The sequence below is a fragment of the Sinocyclocheilus rhinocerous genome, unplaced genomic scaffold (genome assembly GCF_001515625.1).
Source record: "Sinocyclocheilus rhinocerous isolate Xijiao unplaced genomic scaffold, SAMN03320098_v1.1 scaffold534, whole genome shotgun sequence".
In the NCBI taxonomy this organism is placed as follows: domain Eukaryota; kingdom Metazoa; phylum Chordata; class Actinopteri; order Cypriniformes; family Cyprinidae; genus Sinocyclocheilus; species Sinocyclocheilus rhinocerous.
Genome location: NW_015646352.1, coordinates 2,746,684 through 2,759,270, shown reverse-complemented (window position 1 = coordinate 2,759,270; position 12,587 = coordinate 2,746,684). Strand labels below are relative to the sequence as shown.

Genomic DNA, 12,587 nt, shown 5'->3' with positions numbered 1-12,587 from the left:
GAACTTTTTGCACATTTGAATGATGACAGCGAAAAGAATTAAAATGCTCCTTCATACTTGACCGTACATATATGAGTAATACAGCATTTAAATCTGTAAAGGGTCTACTTTTATTTGTGTACACTCACAATATCAACAAAACATTGTGCTTTTGCAAAATAAACAGGGTGTGCTTTTAGCCGTCTCATTCTCTGGGCATATCTGTTTGAAACACGTCACTAAAATGAACTGAAACTCAGCGAATATTTGACACACACACATGAGAGATATATCTATAGAAAGCTTAACATCCCAGTCAACATGTGAGATCATGCGATGGTCACAGTGACATCACACGATCCAAGTATGCATACTATACTAAGGTACTGTGGGGAAAAAATGCTTACAGTTGTTTATAAAATTCTTTTAGGACTGAATACACCACTCTTGCCTTTGCCTGCTCTTTTCCAGGCCCCAAAACACCCTCGGACCCCAGAGGGTTAAAAGATTGAGGCTAGTAAGCAAAAGGTTGTGGGTTCAAGCCCCACAAGGGGTGATCTATGAACCATTAGCATTGCTGAACTGAGACACTTAACCCCACGTTGCTTTAAGGGGACAGTCCATGCTGTGTCTGTCATGTAAGAAATTAGTTATAGACTATATAAAAATTAACCACACTAACATTATTCAACATACATTTACAAACTCTGTTTACAACCTTAAAGGGATAGTTAATCTAAAAATGAAATTTATCTAGTAATGTTCATCTAGATAACTTTGAATGAACGTTCCTTTAACGTTACTGCAAGAATGTTTGTTCAGAACTTGGGTAGAATATCCAAAAAGAAACAATGTAGCACAGGGATTTGGTGTTGATTGGAGTTTGAGATGTGGGAGTTGCACTCAAAAGAGAAGGCAGATTAACACAAGGGGCGGGGTTTACATGGAATAAATTATTGGAGAAGTCCTACATATGTCACCAGAGAGAAGCTTTACTTCTCACCGGAACATGCATTTATGACATTATTTTGATTCAAAGTATGCATGGATGAATGATTCACATTAAGATCTATAAAAAGGCATTTAGAAAACAGATAGGGTACATTTTCATTTCATGCTGACTTTAAATGCTTCCCACCTTGCAACACGGACATCCGGCCTGGGAAGAGTTGAAGGTGGATGTTGTGATGTAGGAAGAGAAGGTCGGGGTCGCGCTCACGTTTGGGAGCGCAGCAGCGCTGGCCCCGCCCCCGTGTGACGTCGACGGCGCCTCACCAACTGTCACCTGAAGGATCTCCTGGATCTGTGTCAACTCTTGCCTCAGCACCTGCTTTTGATGAAAACTAAAGGCGGGATGGTTCGAAGCCATGGTGAAGAGGAGCAAAAACTGCTCTCCCGTCTGGCCATCGTTAAGCTGAAGTCCGTAGTTATTAATGATGGTGTCGATATGGGTGAGGGTCCGAAACAAAACTCCCGCCGCTACGCGGTTGTCCGAGCTGAGGAGCGCGAGAGAGACGAGCAGCTTGCTCCTCACGACCTCATCCGTGATGTTGGTCAAGTTAGCGAGGTCAGCCGGGTTGTTGGCTTTGATTTCTGCATCCCTCAGAGAGTGGTAGTCTTTTCGGGCTAGGTCTTCCAAACAGGAACCGAGGAAGCGTAGCTCAATGGGAACGCAGAGGTCCAAAAGGCCGCAAAGGAACTCAGCCCTCTGCGCCGAACTCAACACGGAGAACCAGCGGTAAACCTCCTCTCTCTGAACAAACCATCTGTTTTCAACCATTTTAGCCAGCACTCATAAAATGCATCAGATAATAAAAACAAATGCAATGGTTGATGGCCTTTACAAACTTTACAAACTTCCAAATCATTCACTGACGTAAACATCCATGAACTTATAGGCAGTGGTGAGTCTGAGCGTCTCAGAACCCCTACAAGAAGACATACTACATAGTTTCCTTCGCGTTTTATATGCCTGCAAATGCATTATCTCGTCAAAGCCTATTAGGATATTAAAGAAACAAATTGTGTTTACTGTAATCCCAGACGCGCGGCGGCGCAGCCCCTCTGCCCGCCTGTGTCTCTCCTTTTTCGGCCAGCCCCCCTGCGTGATTCCCACGTCAGCCAGTTATTCAATAGACTCCAGGACACATTATAAAACAGGAACATTTCTTTCAGATCTTATAGTATTCATTATACCGATTTGTCCAGATGATACTATCGCAATTGCTGTACACGCTCAAAGGAACCGTCGTCGGGCAATAAACATTTTGTGTGGAAAACTCCCCAATTGTAACAGTTTGAGTGGTCGAATGGACGTCAGTATAACCGTATATTCCTTCGTCGGACGCCGAAGTAGGCTAACGTTTTTTATGTTTAAAAAAAAACGTGACACTTTATCCGCTGCTTTGTTTGCATTCACGCGAGTGAATTAATCAACGGTTTCGTTGCCTATCATTATCCTGTCGTGAAGTCGAGTAAGACAAACTGAGTGTAGTTCACTATCCATTCCCGAACTTCACGCAAACCCCGCCCACGGTTGAATTTTATTGAATGAACAGCTTGTCAGTAATCATATTCTGCGCTGTGATTGGCCAGAGCGACATTCTTGTGTATCTCTCAAGCGCTTGCAGTCATATTTGATGTGGACAGTAAAATATTGTACGATTTAATGCGATAGGGTACATTAACTTAACTGAACAATCCGTAACTGATTTTTAAACATAAGGTAAATTTATTTAAATGTTATAAAATAGTATGAATTATTACTCTGGTGATGATAGTACCGGAAAAAACGTTTTTGAAGTATGCCTTTGGCTGTAGGCAAATATTGGAAACCTCTGGTTTTGTCATTTAATTACGTCAACTTTTCCCGAAGATGGCGCCAGTTGTCCCAGGGCTCAATCAGGAACCAAGTCTTATAAATATTCTCACCAAATCTAACGGATTCATATTTTCTCAAATACTTTTCTCTTTGTCCTGTTTACCGAAGTCGTTTACAAATTGAACATGCAGCTGTTGATCTTAAAGATATGATGCATTTTAGACTAGTTTTCAATGGATTGCAGATAAATATTCCTCGTTTCCAGCGTTTATGTTCTTATAGATATTATAAACCAAATTAACAATACTTTTACAGTATTTATTGTTAAGCTAGGTACATGTTAATTTCTACATACACTGATAACTTTTAACATTTCAAGTTCTATAAATTGTATTACAATATGAAAAAAATTAACAATGAATAATAGTATATTTATAAATGAACATTAACAGATAATAAATGACGTACAAAAACTTTATTTTTAGTTCACAACACCTATTTAAGAAGCACTGACAGAAAATATGAAAAGCCCCTACTGTAAGATGAGTAAACACAACTATACCCTAATAAATGTACAGTGCTGGCAAATTAAACTGTTGCTGATCATAAATGAACACTAGAGGGAGCAACTGGCTCTCACTGTGCCTTGTGAATGAAATTTATAAACAATTTGATGCACAAGCAAAAGTGGCGGGTGTTCAGATTTAAAGCTTTAGAAATATATAAATCCAGTACTAGTCCAATTGGCTGGGTGCAAAAAAAACAAAAACAAAAACCCGAGTACATACGTATTTAAAATTACCAGCAATGATTGGTCATGAAATGCATGATGTGATTTATACTGAATTCAAAACATGTCAAATAGGGGTTATGCGCAACAGACTTCCGTATTCTGTTAACCGGGTCTCGTCGCTTCCGGTTCAAGCATTTTGCATATGCTTCATTAAATATGAAGCAATTTTACTCAAGATGCCTTCAAAGTAGATACCAAAGATTATCATAACCAATGTCCATCACATATGCAGACTGATATCTAAAAGTTTTTTATTTTGATTCTTTTCACTAACATTTAGATTAAAAAAAATTGAATAAAACATCAACAATAAAAACAGCTAGCTAGTTTTACTGATTATCTTAAAAGTCCATAGATATCGCTATTATTTATTACAGCTGTTAGCACATTCTCCGACAAGTGGAAGCGATGAGACCCGTTTTCCGGGTTTGGTAAGGTGACGTTCGACATATAACCTATAGAAGTGTAATTTGTAATTTAATGTGTTATAGTAACATTTTCAGTGGTACCTTTGGACCAATTCATTAGACACAAAACTACACAAGGTCAAGCTAGCCACAACAAAAATGGTGGTTCATACTTAAGATGATACGGTAATCAGCAGGAAAAGCAAGGAGACATACTTTCTGAGTGTTTTTATCTTTTGAGTTAGCTAGCGAGTGGGATGCCAAAAACGTTTGTCTTATGCTTATGTAGATTCACTTTCACCAACAATTCACATTCAAATCTTTGCCCCATGTACTCAAGTGTTTGAGATTATTTAACATGCTCATCCCTAATACAAACCTAAAATCCTGAGTTAGCAAATGTCCCTCTTTCTGCTATTGCTTCCCTGTGGTTAAACTAAGCTAATTTAATAACTCCCCAAATTTTCAATAACAGCCTTTATTATTTCAGTTGTGCTGCAGGGGAGCGTGAGTCATCACGGCCTGTTTTACTAACAAGTCTGAGTGATGTTGCGTCTCTGGGCTCAAACTCATGGAAAGGCTCCTCAGGCCTCAACCAGCCACAGCCATAGTGTGTGTGCATCAAATTCTACATGGTAGAGCAGAAAACACACAATTACATTATCATAATGTCATCTGCTGCCCTTTAACAATTTTATGTAGCTATCAGAACAGGATCAGCCCATACAATTACAGATAATGAATTATAATTCATATGTATGTGTTTTTGGTTAAAAACGTGCTATTTTAATGGTTAACAAGGCAATGTTATTAATATAGTTTGACTTTTGATGTCTGATTGTCAAATTGTATCTTGTAATTTTTTTCAAGAAAGTGTGGTTGTAAATAAGAACAACCTTGCAAAAACTGACATTCTGAAATGATACGTCGTGCCTCACGCATTCCCTTGCAATCTCTCTTATACACATACACTCTCCCACACTCTGTCTACTGAACCCACTTTATAAAATCTCCCCCTTCTTCTCTAATGCCAATCAAGCCAACAGCAGGCTATCACTAAAGTAGCCTGATAAGCTAAACCACCAAAAGCAATTTGTTAACCTTGCTCAATCAAACACAAGTATGTAGTGTAATATACATGAAATATACAAGAGTCACATGAAATCTACTTGGAGTCAAACTGTAGGTGACCTGTTTACTGCATAAAACCTTGGTTCTCACTACCTGCTGAGCCCAAGCAACATGTCAGAGTATTTTTACCCAGCTTCGTCAGAGCTGATCCCCAGTAATTGAGAGGATAAATATCCTTCCTCCTCTTTACAAACAGACTGTTACACACAATTGCAAGTCAAAACTAATGGCATGGTTACATGTATACATCAAATCCCTTTGTTTTCATATATATATATATATATATATATATATATACTGTATTTTAAAGTCTCCATGTATCCTCATGCATCCTAATGTGCTTTCTTAATTACCAGATACTTCTATGGAAAATCTGTTTAAGAAGGAAGGAGGACAAACACTGTACAAGCCATTATAAACCAAGCCGTGAAGAACTGCATGATGTTCTCAGCTATCTGTAACAGTGTTGTATGAAGTAATATGTCTTCAATTATAACATACTTTGGCCATGAATCATATGAGTCATCACAGTAAAAGATGCTCTTTGTGGCGTACAGATATCATGGAATCCAGTGAAGAACAGTCAAGATGATCAAGTGCCAAGGTCAACAGAGCAGATTTTATAGTATCTCACCTGCAACAAAGAAATTTAATGCATCATCTCAAGCCATATCATTATCTGACAAAATGCTCTAATTATTCTATGAGGGCAGAGCAGTGGAGATTTAGCAGGGGGGTAGGGGGAGGACTAAGCTGGGCAATTAGGAAAAGCAATCTTTGCTCCCTGAAGTGGATAGAGAGAGAGAGAGTGATGAGCATTAACGCAGCGCATGTCTCTTTAAATGAAGGGAGAGCCAGGGAGAGAGGGAGCATGTGAAAGGGGGAGGGGGAGCTGGCTGCATTGGAACAGTCCGCCTCTAATGAGCAGATTTGAGAGACACCAGTGTAAGAGAGAGAGAGAGACATCCAAGCATATGGGGGAATAAGATGACGACGAAGAAAAAGACCATCAGCGTCACATGAAAATCATTCCAACAACGTGATTGAGTCAAGGAGGAACAGAAGAAGGTAAATCAGGGACAATGAATCTGGTTTTCCCACCTGCAAGCAAACCGGAGCACAGGATTTTTATACTGACCTGAAAAGAGAGCTGAGAGGAAAGCAGAGACAACGACAAAACAGTGCCCAGATAAGGAATTAATCACATCAGTTTGTTTGCGATCAAGCTGTGCGCTCATCCTGTGCTGGCGAGAGCGTGCGTATATATGTATACGATTGTGCACGGATAGAGACTGCATTACTGCTAGCTGACGGAGACTGAAGCTTGCAGAATTCATCACTCTTTTTTCTTGTTTCTCTTGCACTCTGTCTTCCTGTGTGGCATCAGCATGTCGGGTGGATTTGGTACAACAGTTAGTGAGCTCCTGGCAGAAAGGATGCAATTGTAAATGCCACCTGCCTGCTTCATCCATCGGCCGTCACTCTGAGGACTCACAGGTTTCTAGGTGGAGCCTGGTGGTCTCAGCGACTGGGAGGGGAAGTGAAACCCAGAGAAGGAGAGCGGGAGTGAGGGTAGGTGTGTTGGCACAGGGGCCTCTGTGGAGGCAGGAACGAGGAGGGGGCCAGAGCACCAGAACCGAGAGAATAGTTGCTGCGTTGGTAATGACAGAACAAGGCGCATGGCTGGCGTGGGCCCACTTTCATCACTGAGAAGAAACTGCAGGAAAGCAGCTCGTGAATAAAAAGTTCCACTCCTGGAGGAGGATGGTCTGAGAGGGCTCAGGCTGCTCCTGCCTAGTTTGACAGGAGGGGACTACTGCCCAGGAGGGCTCCACTTTTTTTCTTTCAACTTTTTGCATTTTTTTAAGGCAATTAAAGGGAGCATATACGGGTCTTTTCCTTCCCCAGCTTTCCAACAACACCCTGGCCCCATTTCCAAGTCTGATTTTGTTTGGGTTTTACGTCCTTTTCTTTTTCTTTTCTTTTTGAGATTTGGGATATTTGCCAAAACCTATTTCATGCATGTCCACTGGGGGCAGGTTCAACTTTGATGATGGGGGATCATACTGTGGAGGGTGGGAAGAGGGAAAGGCCCACGGTCATGGTATCTGCACAGGACCCAAGGGCCAAGGCGAGTACGCAGGCTCCTGGAGCCACGGCTTTGAGGTGGTGGGCATCTATACCTGGCCCAGTGGGAACACCTATCAGGGGACATGGGCGCAAGGTAAGCGCCATGGCATTGGAGTTGAAAACAAGGGCAAGTGGGTTTATAAAGGTGAGTGGACACATGGATTTAAGGGACGCTACGGTGTGCGGGAAAGCACAGGAACCAGCGGCAAATACGAGGGTACATGGAACAACGGTCTACAGGATGGATATGGAACGGAGACATACTCTGATGGAGGTAAGAGTCTAATGAAATTATTTTTTGTTAAGAGCTAGTCTGTAAAAAAAAAAAAAAAAGTCTTCCAACTGAATGACACCACAAAATACTGACATCGCTGCAATAAGACACTTACAGGGTTCACCCCAAACCGAAAATTCTGTCATCATTTACCCACCCTCTTGTCGTTACAAACACATATGACTGTATTTCTTCTGTGGAACAGCCTGACGTTGGACCCCAGTGTTCTCCAAAGTATTTACTTGTGTGCTCTACAGAAGAAATCAAGTCATACTAGTTTGGAATGACATGAAAGTAAGTAAATTTAAACTTCACTTTAATGGCTAACACAAACACACTCTTACAGGCCAGAGAGATTTCTAGAATACCTTGTGATTTCCATTTTTGCAACATTCATCACTTTTGACTTAGAATTTATTCTTCCTCTACTCCTCATCATTTGGACAAGCTATTTCCTCCGTCCTCCACAAGCTGCTGAGGAGATAAATTTGGAGGTTCAAATTAAGGCCAGTTGGACATCTAGAGAGGCAGAGAAAGACAGAGAGAGAGAGAGAGAGAGAATGACAGATTCCAGTTAACCTACAGGTCTTGCAAAAGCCCTCAACAAAATCCTGGAACACCTTATTTGGGCTGTAACAAGGTTTCCGGTGTACTGTTCTGGAGACAGTACAAACTAAGATTACCAAAGCAGAAGACAAGAACTCCTGGCAAATAACTTGACTCTGGCAAGATGATGCGAAGGCCAGATAACTGACAAAGACCAATAGCCATGAAAGTAAAATTTAAACAAGAGGCTCATTTACTCGTAACAAGCAAAACCACCGCTGTAGCATAACTTGACATAACACCTGTGAAATAGCCTATCTCTATCTGGCCTAGAGAAAAGATTTTTTTCTGTCAGTGAATATTCATAAAGAATCAGTCCTGGAACGTAAATGCATACTTGTCCAAAGTCACCTGAGCTGAACCCTCACCGCTGTACCTTTTTGTAGCCTGCTAGTCTATGTAGGCTTACAGGGAGATTTGGTTTTAAGTGTGGCTTTATTTTGTATTGTGGGGCATTGTCACAAATACCGTTGCCCCATATGCATAACACACTGCCTGAATAAACAACACTTTTATGGCATTGTTTATGTAAGACTGGCAATGCAATAAAAGTATGCGGTTTGCATCAGGGAAAAGTCACCGCTGGCCTACCATGTGAAGCACTTTATTTCCAAAGCTATGATGAATGCCCAAAGGATGGTTAATCTTACAGTAAGAGATCCTCTCTTTAGTCCATCTATGGATAAAACGCCTGTTTCATTCTAAGAAGGCCACTGTCCTGGATTTAAGCATGGCCGACAGATGTGCACTCTGCGAGAGTCTGGCCCACAATCACACGCACGCAACAATTACTCTGAGGTGCAATTGCTGACTGTGAAAAAGACAAGAGATTAATAATTCATGGAAGAGCCGATCCAAACAGACTTTCTGCCTGCTTTGCAGGAGTCTGCCTTTTCCTGGCATGAATTCTAATTAGCATTGTATGTGAGATATTTAGGCCAAGTGAGCCACAATGCCATAATTTCTTTAGACAGACACATCCCTGATCACGACACATGAAAAGGCAAAAACAAGAAGTATTCAACATCGAAACAGAACTCCGTACATTGTTTAAGAAACTTTTATAAATTCAACCTGGGTGAAGACGCGTGATTAAATCTGTCCTGTGATGTTTCCGCGTCTTTGATCTTTCCGCATAAACCGTTTCCGTTCTGTGTGCCCCGTGCCATTGCACAATACATCTCATAGGCCTCGGGCAGAAACGCAAGCGAATTAGTTTTGACATGTGGGAGGCAGGACTCATAGAAAGCCAATACAGGACTACTATTCACATAACCATGTGACCCATGTGAGACATCCCAGGCTCATACAAGGCAGTTTCTTTTCTTGTTAGTTGCAGTTTATTAATTGCTGTTATTAATTCCCGCTGTTTGTTATATCATCATCATTACCATATTGAATATGAAAGAAAAGCCCAAGATGTCCTCTTTATGATATATATCAGGGGTGGCGAACTCCGGTCCTGGAGAGCCGCAGCCCTGCAGAGTTCAGCTCCAACCCTAATTAAAACTCTCCTGCCTGTAGCTTCCTAATAACCCTTCAGACCTTGATTAGCTTGTTCAGGTGTGTTTGATTAGGGTTGAAGCAAAACTCTGCAGGGCTGCGGCTCTCCAGGACCGACGTTCGCCACCCCTGATATATATGAAACACTTCAAACTGTGGTATATGTGGTTTTAGCGATATTAACAAACAACTTATGTCCACTACAGTGAACAAAAATGAATTGCTAAGTCTCTGGAGGATATAAAACCCAACTGAAACAGGCAGGCTATACACCCACTCTTATCTTCAGAACCACGGAGAGCGCCAGCAGCGCGCCGGTGTCGTGACTGTTCTCCCTCTATCTCTTTCTCTCTGAGAGGAGCTTTCCCACAATATCATAGTAATACAAGAGAAGAGTTTCCAAAGATTATCTAACTAATTTTCTTCATTAGGCCTGCCTGTCATGCTGTTTACTTATAACACCTTTTTAACTGCTTCTTTTAATGAGAAGTTCCTATGGCTACCTGCAGAATTATCAAAGGACTTGCGGATTGCGTGTGTTTTTACCACAAGAGATCTCACTTTCGTTCTCCTGCCTGACCTCACTGGGAAAACATACATGGGGGACACTTTTGCAGTTTTTTTTTTTACCAATAATAACCTTTTTTCTTAATGTCAAAGCTGGATGGAGCTCGTTTGTGTGAAATTTAAAGATGCCGCATTTTGGTAACAAATGTCTACGTTTATGCAATCCATGATTGTTGGTTTTTATGCTGACTGTTCCTGTTTCATAAAATGTTATGTCAGTTATAGATCAGTTAATGAGAAAAAAGTTTTTTAAAAAACAGTATTTTGTTTAGCATTTCTCCAGATGAAACATAATAGATATTTACATATAAACAAGACAAAACAATAACTGTATTTACACAAATTATCCTATCCAAAAGTTTACATACCATTGGTTTGTCTATACTCAGTGTTGCATCCTTGTGTGAGTCTCTGGTTTGTCCCGAACAGTGAAGCTGTCCACATTTCTTGACAAAAATCCTCTAAGTACTGCAAGTTTCCCAGCATGCTTTGAATGTTTGCAATGGCTATATGATGTTGTGATCCATATTTGCAACTTTGCCATAAAAGTCTGCAAAAAAAAACATACAAAAAAGTTATTGATGCATGAAGAATTAACATAACATTAAAAACCAATTGTATATAAACTCTTTAGCATGATAATTACACTAAATTAATAAATTGTTATTCTGTCTATATAACTATCTGTTATGCAGCTACTTCAGGGCCAAAAAAGGCTACAATATTTTAATATAAACATCTGAATAAAGAACAATATGTAAAATATGAGCTTAACTGTAAGAAATTAATACCAACAAACAATGTGTAGCCTTCTTAATGTTCCATTATTTTGTGGAGTTGCTTGTAAACACTGTAATATACTTTTGTAATTAATTAAATTTACATTACAGTCTCCATAAATATAATCTAATGTAAAGTGTCACCAAACCTGTGCTCTTCCTGCACATCTTGTTAACAAACAGTGAAGATCGTATCTTGATTTCAGTCGCTGTGACTTGGGACTCTGCCCGAGGCGTTCAGGGAACACAGAACAGTTCAAAGGCTAATCAAGGACAAGTTCCCATACCACATACCTCAAACGAGAAGACATAATGTACAAAAACATTTCAGCCGGTGGGCGGATCTTGTCCTCAGACCGCCAGACTCCGAGTCGGATGCTTAGTTTTGTGTCTCTTCTAACGCTATGCCCATCAATCAGAGCACTAGAGACATCAGCAGTTTTACATCACTGTCAGACAGCCTTTATTCTGGAAGGCCTGCCAATGCATCATAATCAAAAATTATCTCGTCTATAATCCATTGAACTATCTATTAAATTTGCTTTTGTTTTAAGGACATTAATGTTAATGATTATGATCTTTAATTTGTGGCCTGTAGAAATTACAATAATGTTGGTATGATGAAGATATTTAGCTACTGTTATCTCGAAATCTTGAGTTATTTTAGTCTTCTGGAATGCTACGGTTAAATCTGAAGTGAGCAAACGTGTGCAGTAGATAATGAATGGAAGGTAGTGTGTGCGTTTGTGCGAAAGAACTACACTGTGAATGTTTGGGAGGTGTGAACTGACGCCTCCTTTCTTTCTATGTGTCAGTGTGTGTGGGAATTTTCCGAGCGAATCCCATCAGTTTAGGCCTTTGTTTAATCTACATATCACACAGCACACAGCTGCTGCCCGACAATATGAAGCAAGCATCAGCCAGATGTTGGCCAACTGTCGGCCACTTCGTGGAACGTAGCGTCAGAATCACAACAGTACAGGCCTGTGACAGAGTGTCAGTTTCCTGTTCTCACTTCAACTGCAGTACTTGCTTTCTCTCTTTCATACACACACTCAGACTGCAAGTATGCGTCGTCTGATAAAATGATTCAATCTTTGAGGGGTTTATCAACACGATCTCATGAGAAAACAATACAAATCTGCATTTTATGATATATTTATTATATATTTGCCAAAGCATAAAACAGTTACCATAAGAGTATGTTGGGTTTACTGACTTTTTTGTTGTTTTCTGATGGATGGATGGATGGACAGAATGATCGACAGATAGAGCGAGAGACAATAAATAGAAAGAATGATAGACATATGGATAGATCGAACAATAGAATGATAGAACGATAGATAGATAGATAGATAGAACGACAGATAGACATATAAAACGATAGATAGAACGACAGACAGACGGATAGATAGAGCAATTGACAGAATGATCGACAGATAGAGTGAGAGATAGACATATAAAACGATAGATAGAACGACAGACAGACAGACAGATAGATAGAACAATTGACAGAATGATCGACAGATAGAGTGAGAGATAGACATATAAAACGATAGATAGAACGACAGACAGATAGATAGATAAATTGACAGAA

The 12,587-nt window shown here is 40.2% G+C and overlaps 2 protein-coding genes across 2 annotated transcripts in view; one reads left to right on the top strand and one right to left on the bottom strand.

Moving 5' to 3' along the window:
- The window catches only part of LOC107707415 (zinc finger CCHC domain-containing protein 14-like), a 31,055-nt gene extending 28,583 nt beyond the window's left edge, over positions 1 to 2,472 (bottom strand). Inside the window, exon 1 of the mRNA XM_016511403.1 lies at positions 1,118 to 2,472. Within this exon, the coding sequence (XP_016366889.1) occupies positions 1,118 to 1,759 (642 nt within the window). The 5' untranslated portion in view covers positions 1,760 to 2,472. The remainder of the gene's footprint in view (positions 1 to 1,117) is intronic.
- Positions 2,473 to 5,984: 3,512 nt separating this feature from the next.
- Positions 5,985 to 12,587, top strand: part of LOC107707524 (junctophilin-3-like) — a 30,220-nt gene continuing 23,617 nt past the window's right edge. The window contains exon 1 of the mRNA XM_016511585.1: positions 5,985 to 7,535. Within this exon, the coding sequence (XP_016367071.1) occupies positions 7,154 to 7,535 (382 nt within the window). The 5' untranslated portion in view covers positions 5,985 to 7,153. The remainder of the gene's footprint in view (positions 7,536 to 12,587) is intronic.